We start from the raw sequence: 20784 nt of genomic DNA on the forward strand, positions 1-20784 counted from the left end.
CTCAAAGAGTAGTTCTCAATGTTTCGCTCTCAGACTTGGGGGGACTTTAGTGGGGTAGCCCAGGGGTCTGCCCTGTGTCCCATACCATTCAACATTTTTATTAATAACTTGAAGAGGGAATGGAAAGTATCCTTGAAAATTGTGGATGACACCTAACTGGGAGCAGCTGCAAGCACTCTGTAGGCTACTCTTAGAATTCAAAATGACCTTGACAAATTGGAGAATTGGTCTGAAATCAACAAGATGAAACTCAGTAAAGACAAGTGCAAAATACTACACGTAGGCAGGAAAAACTGAATGCATAACTACAAAATGGGGAATAACTGGCTAGGCAGTAGTATTGCTGAAAAGGATATGTGGGGTTACAGGGGATGACAAACTGATTATAAATCAACATTATTAGCCAATTGCGAAAAAAAGACTAATATCATACTGAGGTGTGTTAACAAGAGTGGTCATCTGTAAAACACAGGTGGTCATTGTTCCACTCTACTCAGCACCAATAAGGCCTCAGCTAGAGGCCTCAATTGTGTTCAGTTTTGGGTACGATACTATATGATAGATGTGGACAAACTGGAGAGAGTCCAGAGAAGAGCTATGAAAATGAGAAAAGGTTAAAAAACCTGACCTCTGAGGAACAGATTAAAAAAACAGGTATGTTTAGTCTTGAGTAAAGAAGATTGAAGAAGGACCTGTTAACAGTCTTCAAATATGTTACGGGGTTATGAAGAGAATGGGGATCAATTATTGTCCCTGTCTACTGAATGTAGGACAAGAAGTAATCAGCTTAATCTGCAGCAAGGGAGATTTAGGTTAGTTACAGGAAAAACTTTCTAACTGTAAGGATAGTTAAGTACTGGAATAGGATTCCAAGGGAGGTTGAGGTTTCTAAGAACAGTTTAGACAAACACCTCTCAGGAATGGTCTAGGTTTAACTTGGTCCTGCCTCCGCACAGGGAGCTAGACTAGATGACCTCTTGAGGGCTCTTCCAGCCCAACATTTCTAATTCTATAAAATGGCAGTTTCCAGCTTACTCCGCCTAGTACACAAACCTACAGATAATGAAGAGAGTTTGTTTCTGAGATTACAAATCTAACAAATGAAGCTGGACAGAACAGTTCTGTTCACTGAAACACAGAGCAGAGCTCTTCTGTACTACAATGACTAGGCAGCAAAGCTGAAGATTTTATCACTTCTACAAAATTCTCTCCAGGCCAGCAATTCAAACTAGATACAGAATTTAACGTACTTTACCCAGAGATTCAGAACACACACAGACTAGAAGCAGCTGGTTCCCTCAGCTTGGAAATCTTCTTTCTGCCCATAGAACCCTCTGAGAATAAATACTTCATAGGAGGATTTATTGGAGGTTGATTCCAAGAGCATGAGGATCAAAACTCATTATAGCTCACAAATCCAAAGTAGGGTTGGAACTGGGCCTGGAAGCAGCAATGGATTTAGATGGACAAATACCTGTGCTTCTTTCTTATCTATGTCTGCACTAACAAGGTGGTGTCTGGCTCCAGATGTGATGTAACCAATTCCAGCTTTCCCTGTGGGTTCACCCAGTTGGTACACGGATTGTGTTTCCTGAGCAGATATTTGAATGTGCTTAGCACCAGAAGAAAGGAGACATGTCATACAGAAACAGTATCTTTACACAGCTGACCTAAGCCAATTCCTCCACAGAAACTGCTGGTGCTGTTTTTGTAGCAATAGAAATTTCTGCTTCTATGGAGTCTCAATCACAAGCATTCATCCACAAAACTCCACCTCAGGCCATGTCTACACCTATAGCACTGCAGTGGTGGAGCTATACTGGTACAGCTGCGCCACTGCAGCGCATGTGGTGAAGACGATCTATGCCAATGGAAGAGTGTTCTCCCATTGGCATAAAAAACCACCACCGTGAGCAGCATAAATAAGGCTACGATTTTGTCATGGACATTTTTAGTAAAAGTCACAGACAGGTCACAGGCAATTAACAAAAATTCACAGAAGCCGTGACTTTTATTAAAAATGTACATGATGAAAAGGGGGAGGATCCAGCACCCTGCCTACTGTGGCTGGGAGCTGCGGCCGCTGCCCCGTGGCTGGGAGGGACACCTGCCAGTGGCAGTTGAGGAGCTGTGGGGGTCCCCAGCACCCATGGGGTCTGGGGAGCTCTGGGGGATTCTCCCCACACCCACAGCAGCTGGGGAGCTGTGGGGGACTCCTGCCACTCTAGGCAGCAGGGGTACTCTGAAGCTCCCAGCCACCAGGGGAGGTGGGGGTAGCCTGCAGCTCCCAGTTGCTGCAGGCTGAAGTCACGGAGGTCTGCAGAAGTCACGGATTCCATAACTTCCGTGACCAAATCGTGGCTTTAGGCAGAAGCTATGTCAGCAGGAGAGCTATGTCTCCCATCAACATAGTACAGTGCACACGACTGCTTATGTCAGCGTAACTTATGTCACTCAAGGGGTGGAATATTCACACTCCTGAGCGACATAAATTTTGCTGACATAGGCAGTAATGTAGACATAGCCTCAGATGAGTAGGATAAAGCAACAAGTACTTCCAATCTCTATCCTGCTGCCCTTGTTTACCTGAAATAAACTAAGCCTTCCTTTGAATGCTGGGCTCTAATCCAGAAAAAAGGAATTCCTGAGATCTGGAATAAAACTGCCACTTCGGTACCAGCCTCTGAGATTGTGAGGTGGCATGGGAACTGAACAGCTGCCACCTTTCCCCCATAAATTGATGAACTTCCCTGAGGAGCAAGGTGATCGCTCACTCTCTCTAAACACAATCATGCCCAGAGTCTTACGGCAGGAATGTCAAAAAATACTTTGGGATCCATTAGGATGAAAGCCATATCAGCACCACTGTTCTGCTGAGCAAGGCTGCGTTCCTTGGAGATCTGCTCCCGTTCTGTAGAGTGCATTTATACTTACGGAGCTGTGGAAATGCCAAGGCTTCTGAGGGAGCAGAGTCTGCTGCACACTAGAACAGATTGGGGGTGGGAGGGCTGTTTTCCTCTATCTTGAGGAACAATCCACTGGAGGAAATTGGCCTTTAGGCAGAGGGGACTGGCACAGCATCTATTTCATCAGGAAATTATTGTGAAGAATAAACCCAGAACGATAATTAGCAGCTTGCCCAGGGGGCATCTCCCTCATTTGTTTTGCCACAAAATCAGACCAACCTAGATCCATGGTGCATTCACCCACTTGGGATTTTTAAAACACAATCCAAGGCATTTTATCACATTTGAAGCTAGACAGAAAACACTGGCGCATCTGCTGCAAGGAGCCAAGGAACAATCCTGCACTTGCCTCTGGGGTGGAAGTAGATGGAGCCAAAAAAATGTGCTAAGGAGCCACACAGATCTCCTCATTAAGCAGGTGTGATTATTCTCTCCACATGGGTACTAAATATACAGGAAACAAAAAAAGGCAAGTCAAATTTTTGGGCCTGCCAAACCTGCCTGAGGCTTTTTAACCATTATAAAATCAAAGCAGAGCGAGATAAATCTAGAGGCTGCAGCATCACATTACACTGAACAAACAAGATACACTTCAGTCTTGAAATAAGTTGAAACACTAATGAAAATTAATTCATTGCTTCCAAACATCCCGGCTCAACCTGCAGCAACACTGCACTGTCCCTGGGGTAGTGCTACGAACATTCTCCGCAAGCATTAGTGTAGTCATTAAGCAATCAGGTGTTGTCTGGGACTCTGCAAGTATTCTGGTTTAGGCCCTGAAATCCATTCCAACAGGGACTCAAGATTTGGCCTGGGCTTACATCCCTAGAGGGCAGGGTCTCTACCCAACTGACACTGTCATCCTCAGACTGGGAAGGACACAACGTGCAGAGTTGCCCAAACAGAGTCCATCCCACCAGCCAGCAGGTGGAACAGCATTAATGCCACAAATAGCAAAAGAGCTGGCAGCCTGAACTCACAGGTGCATGGTGAATGCTGCTTACAGAGCTGCTACACAGAATAGATTAGGGGCCAGGAGATGGTAGCAGAGGTTGAAAAGGTCAAGGAAATCACTTACGGTATCCTGTATTATCATCATCATCCTTCCTGACATCTGCATATGAGGATCTCCTGAGTGAGTGAGCAACCTATGTGCACAGAATGCCATACAGGGGTACAAAATATGAGAAATATAATTCAGAAGCTGCTTCTCCCTCCCATCCTAAGTCCATCCTGCCACCGACAGTTGTCAGAGTGGAGAACAACGTGGGACTTGCCCCAAGTTGTTGGAAAAGGGGCATGAACCAAATTACCTACTTAATGGACCTTTCAATCTGTAATTTCTGTAACAAAGGCAGAAAGAGCCTCTACCCTTGGGAACTTTGTTTCCTTTCATCAAATCAATTTAGAATGTGTGACACTACGCCCCATATTCTTCATAGAGATATTATTATTATATAAGTATGGCATAACTATGATGTATTTTATGCAAGATAGGTCATGTGAGAGATCACTGAAAAGGTTATGATTTACTGAGTATGATTATCCTATTTGTATCATTTTGGTATCTGAAGTTAGGAATATTTATCATAGAATCATATCATAGAACTTAAGATCAGAAGGGACCATTATGATCATCTAGTCTGACCTCCCGCAAGATGCAGGCCACAAAAGCTGACCCACCCTCTCCTGAAATAATTCTCTCCCCTTGACTCAGCTGTTGAAGTCCCCAAATCCTGATTTAAAGACTTCAAGTAGCAGATAATCCTCCAGCAAGCGACCCCTGCCCCATGCTGCGGAGGAAGGTGAAAAACCTCCAGGGCCACTGCCAATCTACCCTGGAGGAAAATTCCTTCCCGACCCCAAATATGACAATCAGCTGAACCCCAAGCATGCGGGCAAGACTCTCCAGCCAGACACTCAGGAAAAAGACTTTCAATATCCCAACATTGACCCTCGGTACTAATTACCAGTGGTCTCACGTTATTGACCTATTGACTAAATCACGTTATCCTATCAAACCATTCCCTCCATAAACTTATCAAGCTTAATCTTAAAGCCAGAGAGGTCCTTCGCCCCCACTGTTTCCCCCGGTAGGCTGTTCCAGAATTTCACTCCCCTGATGGTTAGAAACCTTCGTCTAATTTCAAGCCTAAACCTCCCGACTGCCAATTTATATCCATTTGTTCTCGTGTCCACATTAGTACTGAGCTGAAATAATTCCTCTCCCTCCCTGGTATTTATCCCTCTGATATATTTAAAGAGAGCAATCATATCTCCTCTCAACCTTCTTTTGGTTAAGGAAAACAAACCGAGCTCCTCAAGTCTCCTTTCATACGACAGGCTTTCCATTCCTCGGATCATTCTAGTGGCCCTTCTTTGTACCCGTTCCAGTTTGAATTCATCCTTCTTAAACATGGGAGACCAAAACTGCACACAGTACTCCAAATGAGGTCTCACCAACGCCTTGTATATTGTCTATGTAACTATTACAAATTTGTTTTATACCTGGGGAATGCATTAGGGAGAACAATAGGTCTTAGGAGAAGCTAATCCCCCACCGGGGAGCTTTCCTGAGGAGGCTCCAAACAGCTTCCGAGTCATGGAAGAGCAATCAGGGATAAAGACCATCCACAAGATTGTCTGGAGGGAAGGATCCCTTGAAGAATCTGCTAGACTGACATCATCCTGTGATAAGGCCTCACAATTGCCAGTGATTGGAAAGTGCAACCAGGTCCAGTTTCCCTGAGGCTTTTTCAGTCACAGCAAGATACAAACTGCTCATCTCTAGGTCATTCTGGACAACATGACATTGCAGTCCAGATTTAAAACTCCCCTGTAGAACAGGAAGGTCACAGGAGACTGGATGCTCTAAAGCTGAGCACAGAGAGAAGCAGCAAACAGTCCTTGGACGAAATGAGGAAGAGTATGCCGGATCCCAACAGGTCTGCAGATAATGGGGTCAAGTCCCTTCGGGTTGACACCTTTTCTAGTAGTCATTGCAAACCCCTAAGACCGTGCCTGCATGGCTGGCAACTTGAGGTCACAGAGAACCACAGCCTCCAATTGATGAAAGCTTTAAACACCGACACAGCCACTCGATAGCCACTATGAAATACAATGGGACACCTGGGAGCGTAAAGAGAAACAAGCTGAAGAAACAGAGTGCTGCAAGAATCCTGGTGGCTGCTGGTCACCCATGTAAGAGGGCACAGTAAACAGCCTAGAAGTGCCACAGGCCTATCTGACCGCCAGCACATGGAGAGGGAAGAGGACTGCCCCTGCCTGCACCACCTTCAAATGACTGACAGGTCAGACTGGAGGAGAACTTTTCATAGAATCATAGAATATCAGGGTTGGAAGGGACCTCAGGAGGTCATCTAGTCCAACCCCCTGCTCAAAGCAGGAACAATCCCGAGACAGATTTTTGCCCCAGATCCCTAGATGGCCCCCTCAAGGATTGAACTCACAACCTTAGGTTTAACAGGCCAATGCTCAAACCACTGAGCTATCCCTCTCCCCTTTGGTTATTATTTTTAAAAAATGATGAGGGAGAGAAAATCAGCCTCAGTGGGTCATTTTCAGAGGGGAAGGGTGCTTTCCAATGTGGCTCAGGGACAATCACAGCAACCGCAGAAATTCACTGGCCGCTGTCTCCCTACAAGCTATCTGGAATTCCCAGAGAGCAGCAGCAGCATCTTTCCTTTGCCTTCCACCCCATACACACACAGACCTTCACACTGACCATGAGGAACTAATCTCCCAGTACCTCCCTTATCAGAAACATCAGTGTTAAATCCACAGGTACATATGGGCTTCACACATTCCAGACAATATTTTGTACTAGTGGTGCTTTTCCTTTTCAAATCACTTAGCAAACGTTAACTAATCTTCACAACACCCTCCAAGACACGTCAGTCATGTCCCTATTTAAAGTTGCCTGATTTTCAGAGGTGCTGAGACCTTCAACAAGTCCTTCATGAGACCAGACTTGCCATTTCTGATATTTATAAGATAAAGCCTAAACAAGAAGACATATGTGACAGAGGATCTAGGGCGTGTCAATAACTTACGTTTTATGGTGAGAGCATTTAATACAATATTTTTTAAAGGGTCACATTCTAGCTATCTGTGTCCAGCATGGGCTGAGACTAGCGCCTTGTCTATCAGTATAATTAAAGCAGTACAACTTCCCGAGTGTAACACAGTTATATCAGCAGCAAAGAATCCTGTGGCACCTTATAGACTAACAGACAGGTGCCACAGGATTCTTTGCTGCTTCCTCAGAACCAGACTAACACGGCTACCCCTCTGATACTTGACAGTTATATCAGTATAGCTGGGAATGAGCAACAGGAAACTGATCACTTGATGATTCCCTGTTCTGTCCATTCCCTCTGGGGCACTTGGCACTGGCCACTGTCGGAAGACAGGATACTGGACTAGATGGACCTTTGGTCGGACCCAGTATGGTTGTTCTCATGTTCTTATTCCTGTATGGGAAGGGGAGTAAGCTATTCTGGTATAAGACACCTTTATACTGTTAAAATTGTCCACAGTAAGTGGTAGTGAAATAATTATTTCAGTAAAAAAAAAAAGTCACCCCCTCTAACCTAACCAGTTGGACCAGTACAAAAATCTATGTGTAGACCAAGTTATAGTGTATTCAGCCTGAGGTCATGAGCTAGTTTCTGTAGAAAGGAATAATGGTTCAGATCACCAGCTGATTATCAGATTTCTCTAACAAATGGAAATTGGGCTTTTGACATACCAACACTGGAGACAGGAAGGCTGGGAGTGGGGTGAGGTAATGTGCTCCCAGAGATAATTAGGAGACAAATCTGGACAAATGCACCACAAAGCCAATGATATGCCTGAGATACATCAATGATATTTTCATCCTCTGGACAGACGACTTAAACTCCCTGATACATTTCCACCATAACTTCAGCCACCCGGTCCATTAAACTCTTTGGAACACTGCCGCTCTAGCCTCAACTTCCTGGACACCATGATCAGTTTCAACAATGGTACCTTAGAGACATATATATAAGAAACCCATGGATCACCACCCCCCACCTTCATAGATCCAGGAACTATCCCCAAACACACCAAGAAATCTTTTATCTACAGCCAGGCACTCAGATACCAGAGAACATGCTCTGAGAGAAAGTCCAGGATATACACCTTAACACACTCAAAACCCGTCTTTACCAAACAAGGACACTCCAGCAGAGAAGTAGATCGCATCATGGAACAGGCCACTCAAATACCCAGAACCTGCTTCAATACTGAAATATAGAAAACCCACTCCAACCACACACCCTGAGTTGCCACCTACCACCCCACATTGGAACCCAATTGGGGTATCATCAAACAACTAGAACCCATTTCAGTGGGGATCCCATCCTGAAAAAAAATATTTCCTGAACCATCTCTTCTGACCTTCAAACAACCCCCAAACCTCATCATCAGAAGCAAGCTCCCCACAGACCAGCACACACCAACTCAAAACTAAAACAACAGATACAAAACCTACAGACCCAATGAACAACACCCCACAACACACCTTTCAAGATCCATGGGTCCTACATACGCCTATCAAAACATGTGGTGTACCTCATCCAGTGCATTATGTGCCCCAGTAACAACTATGTGGGTGAAACCAATCACTATGCTCTCGAATGAACTCACGCAGGAAAATGATAAAAAACAAAACCACCATATCTGTGGGTGCAAACTTTTCACAAAGTCATCACTCTATATCTGACCTCTCAGTCCTCATCCTCAAAGGAAACCTGCACAACACCTTCAAAAGATAAGCCCGGGAACTTAAATTCATAACTTTACTACACACTAAACATCATGGACTGAATGGAGACAATGGATTTATGGCTTATTACAATAATCTGTAAAACACAACCTCCCTTATTGTCCAATGATTACCGGGGTGTTAACAGACCACCTCAACTTGAATTATCGCTTAGAATATGTGCTAACTACTCATGCTAGACTCCATTCGATCTCGTATTTAGCTGTGACACTATGAGTACCTTTTCCAGACATCAGGAAGAGTTCTGTGTATCTCAAAAGCTTGTCTTTCTCACCAATAGAAGTTGGTCCAATACAAGATATTACCTCGCCCACCTTGTCTCTCTAGGAGATAATAGTCATTTGATCATTCTCCCAGCCAGGAGTTCTGATGAAAGACTCTTGTGTAAATGTTAAGGAAGCCTCATCCTAATAGCTTAATAGACTAACACCTCTGACACAAAAATGACCAGGAGAGGCACCTCTCAACATGCAAGCTGACCAAGTTGCAGGAACTTGCAAAGAGAATCCAGGACACAGCAGGGGAGACGGTATCAGGATGCTGATAAACAGACCACAGCATGTTCAGAGAGAATTGCTATTTGCTTTTCTTTTTCTTCTGTAACAGCTGAGAAAGCCATATTTACTGTAGCTTATGAGACGTGTCAATCTAAACGAGTTAAGAAAACAGTTTTTCTTTTAATTCTATTTTCTCTCTGTTTTTAATAAATCTTGTTTCTATTAACAGTCTCTGTGGTCCAGATAACTTCAAGCAGATGTCCCTGGGAAGACAGAAACCCATAACCTCAAAGGAGAGGTACTGAAGGGTAAAGTTTCAGAGTAGCAGTCTGTATCCACAAAGTCTGTATCCACAAAAAAAACAGGAGTACTTGTGGCACCTTAAAGACTAACAAATTTATTTAAGCATGAGCTCATGCTTAAATAAATTTGTTAGTCTTTAAGGTGCCACAAGTACTCCTGTTTTTTTTTTTGAAGGGTAAAGAGTTTCAAGAACTAACAACCCCCTCTTGGGCCAGGTCTATGCCCAAGATCTATAAACTTTTGCTGGCATAGCTATGTCAGGTGCATGACGAGGTGTGATTTGCCAGCACAGCTATGCTGGTCACACAAGTCACCAGTATAGACACAGTTACACCAGAAAAACTGAGCTACACTGGCAAAGGCACAGTTTTGCCAATATACGTTGTGTCCACACTAGAAGCGCTTTGCTGGTCTTGTATATCAATACAATTCTGTTGGAAAAGCCTTCCAAACGTAGGCCTGGCCTCAGTCTCTGTCAAGAGGCATCTCCAAAGGTGTCTTGTGTCGCTATCAGGATGTGATAGAAAAAACACAAAGGAAAAAGCCGCATGAGCTGGCAGTGGGGTGGGTCACTTTTTTGTTTGTTTTAAAAGCCCACTCTACCCAGGCTCCCTTTATACAATCTGGCACAAATCCAGTTCCCTCCTTCTGTTTAAGCATGGACTAATGCTGACAGGTTTTATTCAGTTGTATTTCACAATACCAGCTGTAAACTCAGCGTAACCAGGGCACTATAAAAGTCTAATTCCCTGTGGCGACACTTTCATAAGTTAGCCTCCACCACTTTGCACAGAGCCTGTAACTCCCATCCACTGCTTTGTCAGATTATACTAATATTTTAAGATTCTATGTTTGTGACAAAGAATCCCAAGTACACTAAAATACTGTGCAAATCGAGCTGAAATTGCCTCTGGTGGCAAGTCGCAGGCTTCATTTCAAGGTTTGACACTAATTGAAGGAGACACTCTGAGGGTTTTACATGCTTATTTAAGCAACGCCTTGAGCTAGAAGTGGGATGTGGTTCCTCTACTAATTCTGCAAAAGCACCTCTGTGCTGACCTATCTGAGCCTGCTTGGCCTCTGCACTCACAGACAACAGAAAACTTGCCAGACAACGGTACTTCTATGTTGCAAATAAATATCTACAAGGATTTAGGAAAATCAAACTTATTTTATCTGTAACCTGATGCAAATTCAAATCCAAAGTCCAAAGAGCAGACCTTCCAGCATCTGTGTATACAGGAATGTATTCAAATTGTCACACAGGAAGTCAATACCACTACATAAGTAACAGAGGCAATATGATTAGGGCCCATGTTGCCTATGAAAAAATCCCTACGAAACATCTCTTTGGTAGACATGTGTTAGACACATGGCTATGCACTGTGACCTAGGTAATGCAGTGATAGGTACTGTACACATACCTGACAAACTAAGGCATTCCGCTACACATAACAGGAGGTCCTATCATTTCTGTATGGCTGAACCAGGGTTTCCCATTCTGAACTTCAGAATAATTTCTGAAACTGTACACAGGTCTAGGAAGATTTAATGTCGGTCACTGGTAGCACATTGACAATCAGGGGAAATAAAACAATATGCACCCTGAATAGGCTGTGATCTAGAAAGGATGCAAAGAGAGCACAACATGCATCTTATAAGATGAGCATGGATATCTTGGGTTTTGAGTGTATTACACTGATCTCAGACTGCAACTTCAGAGGTTTTTATATATTTTCAAACAGTGAGAGATCTGGCTGTTCACTTATCCGACTGTTGTGCAATCACCACATACATTGGGTGTGAAAGCAGCCCTGAGTGAACCACACAGTTTCTAATATCTTATACCTATTATAATAGTTTGAATTTTAGAAGGCTGATATGCAGGTTCTTTAATAAGATTTATTCAGACACACACTGGCTGTGCACTAGTGCCTGTACAAGTTTCGTTCTGAATTTGTTTTATCAACCTTATTACGATGATCCATGAACCCATTAACTACATGTGCATCTTCATGCTCAGAGCATTCTCTTGTGGCATTTTATTAATACATCATAAAAACACAAAACAGCACCTTCCTTCCTGAAGGCTCCCCAAACCCTTGATGGAGATTACTTCATCCAGCACACAGATGCAGCCACTTCTGGGGTGGGTAAATCAGATGTTGCAAAGGGATGCTTCCCCTCAACTAAGCAGCAGCCACAATTGCTCTTTATCCAGCGAGTTGCCCCTCTGTGCAGGACCAAGATGCAGATGGGTTAGGGCATGACTGCTGTTTATATAGGGACCCCCTGCCTGGCACAGCAAACTGCTTCTGAAGTGGGGTACAGAGTCTGCCTAAGCCCCACACAGCAAGACCATTCACTGTTTTAGATTAGAAGGGGAGAGGAATCCTGCACCCCACTGAAACTGCAGGAGAAATCAGTGAACCAGAAAAGAGGCTCAGGGGGACAGGGAAAGGAGGCCTGTTGGGGTAGGGACTACAGAGTTCACAGCCTGACTAGGGCAAAGAGACAGGCACCTGCCCCCGCCCCCGCCCGGCACGGCCCCCCCCCAGGCACCTGCCCCCGCCCCCCCCGGCACGGCCCCAGACCAGGCACCCGCCCCCGCCCCCCCCCCCGGCACGGCCCCAGACCAGGCACCTGCCCCTGCCCCGGCACGGCCCCAGACCAGGCACCTGCCCCCGCCCCCGGCACGGCCCCAGACCAGGCACCTGCCCCTGCCCCCGGCACGGCCCCAGACCCGGCACCGGCCCCCGCCCCCCCCCGGCACGGCCCCAGACCAGGCACCTGCCCCTGCCCCCCCACCCGGCACCCAGAACTGCCGCCCCCAGGCACCCCGCCCCATCGGACACCCACCTCCGTCCCCTCCTCACCATCCCTCCACCTCCCCGCCCGGCCGCCTCCACCCCGATCCTCCAGCCACCCCGGCCCCTACCTTTGCCGAGCCCCCCCGCCGCGGCCATGGCCCTCCGCTCAGCCTCCTCCAGGCCCCGCCCACGGCGGGCAGGCCCCCCCCGGGCCCCTCCTCCGGGGCCCGCCCCTCCAATCACCAAGCCCCTCCTCCGGGGCCCGCCCCTCCACTCACCAAGCTCCGCCTCCGGGGCCCGCCCCTCCAATCACCAAGCTCCGCCTCCGGACCTCTCCACCTCCATTTCCCCTTCACACCCATCCCCTTCTCTTTATCACTAGCGCGTGCCAGGCTCCCCCGCGCCCTCCGTGCCAGCCAGCGCCCCTCAGAGCGCCCGTGCCAGGCTCCCGGCACCCTCCGTGCCAGCCAGCGCCCCTCAGAGCGCCCGTGCCAGGCTCCACCGCGCCCTCCGTGCCAGCCAGCCCTCCAGAGCGCGTGCCAGCTCCCCACGCTCCGCCTCCAGCCAGCGCCTCAGAGCGCCCGTGCCAGGCTCCCGTGCCTCTGTGCCAGCCAGCGCCTCAGAGCGCCCGTGCCAGGCTCCCCCGCGCCCTCCGTGCCAGCCAGCGCCCCTCAGAGCGCCCGTGCCAGGCTCCCCCGTGCCCTCTGTGCCAGCCAGCGCCCCTCAGAGCGCCCGTGCCAGGCTCCCCCGTGCCCTCCGTGCCAGCCAGCGCCCCTCAGAGCGCCCGTGCCAGGCTCCCGCACTCCGTGCCAGCCAGCGCCCCTCAGAGCGCCCGTGCCAGGCTCCCCCGCACCCTCCGTGCCAGCCAGCGCCCCTCAGAGCGCCCGTGCCAGGCTCCCCCGCACCCTCCGTGCCAGCCAGCGCCTCTCAGAGCGCCCGTGCCAGGCTCCCCCGCACCCTCCGTGCCAGCCAGCGCCCCTCAGAGCGCCCGTGCCAGGATGTGAGGGAGATTCCCAAACCTGAGCCATTCTTTTTAGGTGACAAATCTGAGGAACTGCCGCAGATTGAGGTGTCACTAGAGGAGGCTTTGGAACAAATTGATAAACTAAACAGTAATAAGTCATCAGGACCAGATGGTATTCAGCTAAGAGTTCTGAAGGAGCTCAAATGTGAAATTACAGAGCTACTAACTGTAGTCTGTAACCTATCATTTAGATCAGCTTCTCTATCAAATGACTGAAGGATAGCTAATGTGACACCAATTTTTAAAAAGGGCTCCAGAGGTGATCCCGGCAATTACAGGCCGGTGAGGCTGACTTTAGTACGGGCAAACTGATTGAAACTATAGCAAAGAACAAAACTGTCAGACATATAGCTGAACATAATTTGTTGGGGAAGAGTCAACATGGTTTTGTAATGGGAAATCATGCTTCACCAATCTACTAGAATTCTTTGAGGGGTCAACAAGCATGTGGACAAGGGGGATCCAGTGGATAAAGTGTACTTAGATTTTCAGAAAGCCTTTGACAAGGTCCCTCACCAAAGGCTCTTAAGCAAAGTAAACTGTCATGGGATAAGAGGGAAAGTCCTCCCATGGATCGTTAACTGGTTAAAAGATAGGAAACAAATGGTAGGAATAAATGGTCAGTTTTCAGAATGGAGAGAGGTAAATGGTGATGTCCCCCAGGGGTCTGTATTGGGACCAGTCCTATTCAACATATTCATAAATGATCTGGAAAAAGGGATAAACAGTGAGGTGGCAAAATTTACAGATGATACAAAACTACTCAAGATAGTTAAGTCCCAAGCAAACTGTGAAGAGCTACAAAAGGATCTCACAAAACTGGGTGACTGGGCAACAAAATGGCAGATGAAATTCAATGTGGATAAATGCAAAGTAATGCACATTGGAAAACATAATCCTAACTATACATATACAATGATGGGGTCTAGATTAGCTGTTACCACTCGAAAAAAAGATCTTGGAATCATTGAGAATAGTTCTCTGAAAACATCCACTCAATGTGCAGCAGCAGTCAAAAAATCCAATAGAACGTTGGGAATTATTAAGAAAGGGATAGATAATAAGACAGAAAATATTATATTGCCTCTATATAAATCCATGGTACGCCCACATCTTAAATACTGCATACGGATGTGGTCGCCCCATCTCAAAAAAGATATATTGGAATTAAAAAACCTTTCTTTCTGTCAGTATAGATACAGTCTATGGGTTTATGCCGGCACAGCGACGATGCTGAGCTATGCTGGTATAGTCTCTGTTGGTCTAGAGGAAGCTGATGAGGCTCTGGGTAGGCATACCAAGACTCCTAGCCATTCCCTGGGCTGGAGTGATGGAGGGAACACCACACCATATTTTTAACATTTTGATTTTAAATATATAAACATTTTACATGCCTCTAGTGTCTTTCATCTCAAGTCAAAGGATCTCAAACCTAAACCTATGCCAAGAGAAAGTCCACACGCAGGGATCACTGGACCCACCACTGAACAGTAGCCACCTCACGGGTGAAACATGGAAATTGTTTAACAGCACAATAGTACTCCCCTAGGACAGAACTGAAAATGAACTGAACCACCAATCCTTCTGCCCAACATGGCTGATCACAGGAGGGAGTCCCACATGGAAAGATGGCAGCTGTGATACAGCTTGAGTCACGTCTTTACTATGGGGACTATAGCAGCATAACTAGGCACCACAGCTATGCCGGTATAACGCTGTAGTGTTGACGCAGGCTACAATGATGAAAGGAGTTTTGCCATTGCTGTAGGAACTCCACCTCCCCAAGTGACAATAGCTAGGTCAATGGAAGCATTGTTCTGTGACTTAGCTGCATCTACACTGGGGGTTAAGTTGGTGTAGCTACAGCAGTTTGGGCTGTGGATTTTTCACATCCCCGAGAACTGTAGCTATGTTGACCTGAGTTTTAAGTGTAGACCAGGCCTTAGTCTTTAAGGGAAGGAGGACAGAGTGGGAAACAGGAGTATCCAACAGTTGCTGCCTTCCTGGAACCAGCTGTCTGTGATCTCTTACAGCATTAGCACAAGTCACAGCTTTGGATTTAGTGTCTTGAGGATCGATTCTAGGCTACATTTCACTTCCCTGCTCCATGAGTGGGGCGCCCAAGCGAGACTACAATACAGATACTATTCCTACTTGCTATTGAGGCAAAGCTCAGGCATCTTCGCTGAGCCAGCTAGTGACAGACAAGAGTGATGGATTTTGAAGGTTAGTACATCTGGAGGCTTGTAAGTAAGCTGTGTAAATACAAGTGGCAGCAACAGGGATACTGGAATTGACATTCCTCCTACCATGAAAGAAATATGATACAAAGACAAAGCCCTAACCTAGACTTCCACTTCATCTGCAGCATCTGTACCAACCTATGGATTAACTTCAACACATATATGACAGAGAGTTGTACCTGGGCGGCACCTGCTGATCTCCTGTAGGAACATGCGTGTATGGGACCCAAAAGGCAATCGCACCACCAGCTGAGCATCTTCCGAGCTTATCCGGACAGTCACATCAGAACCTACACATGGCGGGAAGAGGAGAGTTGGAATTAATGCTGCTAAGTTTGGAGAAGACACTTTCGGATTCTAAACACTACTTTAGGTGCTGCATGCACACAAAAGCCACGCCAGCACTGGACATGCCTCCACATCCGCAGTACTCAAATCAGTAGAAAACCACGCCAGCTGCGAGGAAAGAAATCAGCTTCATCACTTCTTTCAGTTTCCTGTATTTGGATGAATTTATTTTATTTTTAAATAGGATTTGTAAATAATCATCATTATTATTCCTTTAGGCCCTTTCAGCCCAACTGGTCCCAAAACATTTTATAAACTCAAACTAACAGAAAAATTAGACAAGGAATCCCTACCCATGCCACTGAAATACAGTTGCATTTGAACAGTGCTTAACACATTTTGGGGGTGTTTACAATTTAAATAAACAATAATAGTATCCAGCTGACAGTCCAGTGAAAGCTAGGGAGACCAACTAGAACTTATCTTTTAGCAACAATCTGGAATCATTTACAGGGCCGGCTCTACAGTTTTCGTTGCCCCAAGCAGCGCGTGGAATTGCCGCTGCGGAGGGCGGGGGCAGTCCACGTGCCCTTAGGGCAGCAGGCGCGTTTCCACGGTGGCGGCAATTCAGCGGCAGCTTCTATGTTTAGCTGAAGCTGCCGCGGATAGCTAAACATAGAAGCTACTGCCAAATTGCCGCCACCACGGAAACGCGCCTGCCGCCCTAAGGGCACACGGACTGCCCCCGCCCTCCGCGGTGTCAATTCCAAGCGCAGCTTGGGGGCAAAACAGCAGGGACTGCTGCCCCTTGCAGATTGCCACCCCAAGCACCAGCTTGGAATGCTGGTGCCTGGAGCCGGCCCTGATCATTTAGCCAAATGATTGGTATGAACTAGGGCTGGCAATACACTGGTTAACTAGTAATAGTATCCAGATTTATAAACTATCCAATAATAGCAAGACAAGCCTCCATCATTGCACAGAGTGTGTCCAATTTGGAGCAGCTCAGCCCGACATTCCATAAGCAACCCTGAGCAAACTCCACAAACCAAAAACTGCGGAATAATGGTTCATACAGAGCTCGTAACCTTAGTATATGGGAATCTTTCTTGTACCTCGTTGGAATCATAGCAACAGAAGAGACTCACCAATGATATGAAGGTCACTGTCAGGTGTAACTGTCGAAAGAGAAAAGCAATTCCATTAGAAAACCTGGCAAGTGATGCCTGGGCCATGCTGCTACTATCCAGGGATAATACTTCATCAATAGCTCAGACAGACAGACCGATCCTGAGCACCCTCTGATAAGGAACAGAAAGGGAGGCAGAAGAAATCAGAAAAGATAGGAGGCCATGAGCATTATTTGGTAACTCTGAGCTCTCCTCTTGCCAGAGCTGGGGGTGCAGAGGATAGTTTGGATTCCATGGGGTCCAGTGCAGCCTTTTTTCCTGAGAATGTTAATTAATTACACTGGCTTCAGCTGTTTCAAAGTTACAGCAAAACAAGGCAAAAGGTGATCAGTTTCCAAATTTCAGGCAGCAGTAGAACAAAATCCAGATTCTGTTCCACACACAGATCCTCTCTTTGCCTGCCCCCAAGAAAAGATGGCACCTGATTGATCTCTGAGGAGCAGAAGCAAGAACCTCCTTCCAGGAAGTGAGTGAAGGTTGTAGAGGACAGCTCTACCTTCTTCTGCTGCAAATCCTTCTGTGATGGGCACAACTCTCTCCAAGCAGACATCCTCAGCTGTTATAGCCATTCGCCGATGAGTGTACAGGAAGAGCCTGCAGGCAACGCACAGGGAGGTAATGCCACCTCCATTCCAGCATCAGCACTGAGCTCCCTGCAAGCATGGTTCAACACCTCCTATCCCAGCACCACACTCATCTGCTAGCGCAGCCCCTGCAGCTCCTGTCCCTGCCCCGTGCCTGCCAGTGCACCCAGTAGGGTGGGGGGGGGGGTTAATTAATTTATACAAGTTGCTGGTGAAAGGTACCAGACTAACAGCCCTGGAATCTAGGCTCCTCTGATTAAATACAGATCAGGTATAAAACAGGTAGTGGCAGGGCAAACAACCTTCCCACATTACTTTGCCAAAGCCCAACATGGAGAGGGCACCTTTGGGATGGGAGGGGAGTTCATGCACTCTCCATAGGCCATTCAATTCTGGGGCTGCCTGCTGAGACTGCCAGCCAGAGGACCCTGCCTTCCCCATATGAGTGGCCCATCCGACATTGTCTCAAGCACCTACGCATGCTCTCCATGGGTCCGCACGAGGCCCAGAAGCCGGCTCTCCACACTCTCCTCGCTGGCCAGGATACCCTGTACCGCATACAGCTCACGGTCAAGGAATGGCCAACAGAGACACAAATCCTCTAGAGCAGCCAGAAAGGCAGGACGCTGAGCTCTCTCTCTCTTTCTCTGAACCTGCAGCAGCCACCAGCTGCTCAGCCTCTGGGCTTCCTTCTGGAGCCTCCATTCACATCCAGAATCAGTTAGGAGCCAGGTGTTCTGCCTCCTTAAAATTCCTCCTGCCATTTCAGCTCAACCCTGGATCCTCCCACCAGTCTCTGTCCTGGGCCATTGTGTGTTGTCACTCGCCTCTTGAGAAAGACTCTCTTCCACCTGCGGTGGTGGGCGGAGTGGTCCAGTTCCACTCTGCCCCAGCCATGCATGGAGTTGTAAAGCATGACTGGTGTTTCGGATGAAAGGTGTCAGGGGAAGGGTTTTTGGATCAATTAGGGACCCTAGAATTTGGGCCAATATTAGCACAGCACCCAGGCCAGTGTGCCATGAAAAGGACTGGGCCATACAGGTTGTTTTGGATTAACAGATGGCCTACAGGTAATGATCCTGTCTCCACTGATGCTCAGTAACTCAGAGAGGCAGAAATGGGGGACAAAGGAGTGTGATTTCCCTGGTAATTCCATGCCACGTTCACTTATCTACAAAGAAACACTGATGCAAAGGATATGATCAGGCAGGTCTGTCCATCCGCCAGGGTCTCCTGAATAGCAACTGACTGATCCATCCTCCAGGCCTGGAATGCAAAGGGCTGCTGTCAGTGAATTACGTATGGGAATTCGCCAAGCCGGTTTAATGCAGCTGCGCAACAACCAGGGCACAAGGTGGTGCCAAGCAATGAAGATACTGCCGCACTAGACTGTGCAGTCAGTGAGTGGGACATGCTGATCTGACCGTGGCTCGGGGTTGCATCAGCACAGGCAGAGTGCCTCAGCCCCAGCCTGTGGCAGGGAAACAGGCCCTGTCTGCACTACAGACCAAGCCATGCTACCTGGCAGCATACCGAATACAGGCCGGTAATCGATGGCTATCTGCAGACTTTGCAATGTAAATCAGATACGTACCAGCTGCTGTATTTGTACCCGATCCTTCCCCTCCTGCCTCCTTCCGGCTAAGGGCTCAGATTGGAGATGCAGACGGGATCACTCCACCTCAGATGCTCCGGCAGTCGCCTGAAGCGGCTTCAGCCAGACTCGCTTTCTGAAACTGTGTCATGAGAATGTTGAAATCATGTCTGCTGCCAGACTCCTCTGCAGCTCCGGCCCCCTCTTCTCCTGCAGGCCTCCTCCCCACTTCCTCTCCACCCCGCTCCAGCCTGGCTGCTTTCCCACTTCCTCTCTGGCTTGTTCCATCTGCTCTGGCCTCTTCCTCCTCCTTGGTGTCCCAGATCTCCACATCAGGAATCTGGGCATCCAAGCAGGAGCAGGCTTTGAATGGGAGCAGCATTCCAGCTCCTGTGAGCCCTTCAGACTCTCACCTCACAAAGGAACAGGCCGATCTTTGTTCTGTCTCCCAGACACTGGCCAGATCCGTGCTCAGGCCCAGGGGGGGATCTGCAGTGATTTCAGATGGATTTCTGTTCCCTTTTGGAGCTAGTTCTCCTGACACGTCAGCAGGTTTTTCTCACTGCTGTCGGCCCCTCAGTGCAGCAAACAGGACGTCACGGCAAGTGGGTTTTTTCAGTTCATGGCCTTTCTCTGAGAACACTGTTCCATCACCTGCTGGCACCTGAAGCACGTGCCACGGCCAGTGTTTCTGTTGCACCAGGTTAGCTGGTGCCTGTGCCCCTTGCTTTTCTCAAGCTATTTCCTGATTTTCTCAGTTAATTACCTACAGCCAAGCCCTTTTCTGCATATGTTTTCCCAGCCTCACCTCTCCGTGGCACCTGTCACACAGGGACAGGTGATCAGCCCTCGGGGCACTGTACGGTACCTGACTGCAGGCTGCCATTTGACATCAGCAGTCTTCCTTCAACTCCCAGCATTCCTGCTGCTTTCTGCTCCCGTCCTGCACTGAGCCCTCCACATGTAACCCTTTAATTACATAACAAGCAATGTATTATGTCATCTTACAGATCACATATGAATAAATAAATATGTTGTCCTTCCCAGTGTTATCAGAACGCTGCAGAGACATTAGATAATCACCGTGATTTTTCTCCAGGATTGCATTTCCACTTGGACAACCAGAGGAGACTCACTTTCACTTCCTGTGTCTCAGGCACTGGCCCAGTGCGGCAATGGTGGATTTCAGACAATGCAGGGGAAGGGTTAAGACTAAGAGCCATTATTACAAGTACATAAATAAACAAACATTACAAAAAGCTTTTAAAAAAAAATAAACTCAAATGTCTGGCCTAAACTACCAGATAGTTTCCCCTTTAAAAAAGAGCAAAAACATTTCCCCCAAAATGTTTTTTTTTCTTTCTTGGTACTAAATATAAACAAGCCTCCAAACCCTAAGTGTTTTCTTATATTTTATTTCCTGCTCTGATTAGAGAGTTTGGAGAAGATTTT

At 47.3% G+C, this 20784-nt stretch overlaps 1 protein-coding gene across 14 annotated transcripts in view; it reads right to left on the reverse strand.

Moving 5' to 3' along the window:
• The window catches only part of INPP5B (inositol polyphosphate-5-phosphatase B), a 37623-nt gene extending 17422 nt beyond the window's left edge, over positions 1–20201 (reverse strand). For 2 of the 14 annotated variants that reach the window (XM_039511384.1, XM_039511383.1), the window contains exons 1-4: positions 18216–18974; positions 17651–17748; positions 17113–17142; positions 15856–15966 (exon numbers count right to left, since the gene is read on the reverse strand). In XM_039511384.1, the coding sequence (XP_039367318.1) occupies positions 15856–15966; positions 17113–17142; positions 17651–17748; positions 18216–18502 (526 nt within the window). In that variant the 5' untranslated portion in view covers positions 18503–18974. Of the gene's footprint in view, positions 1–1474; positions 1594–3315; positions 3411–4044; positions 4115–11674; positions 12063–12537; positions 12597–15855; positions 15967–17112; positions 17143–17650; positions 17749–18215; positions 19005–19332; positions 19475–20140 lie in introns of those variants that run through there. The other 12 variants (XM_039511391.1, XM_039511392.1, XM_039511386.1 and 9 more) reach the window with 11 other exon arrangements.
• Positions 20202–20784: the final 583 nt, after the last annotated feature.

The sequence above is a fragment of the Mauremys reevesii genome, linkage group 23 (assembly GCF_016161935.1).
Source record: "Mauremys reevesii isolate NIE-2019 linkage group 23, ASM1616193v1, whole genome shotgun sequence".
Lineage (NCBI taxonomy): Eukaryota > Metazoa > Chordata > Testudines > Geoemydidae > Mauremys > Mauremys reevesii.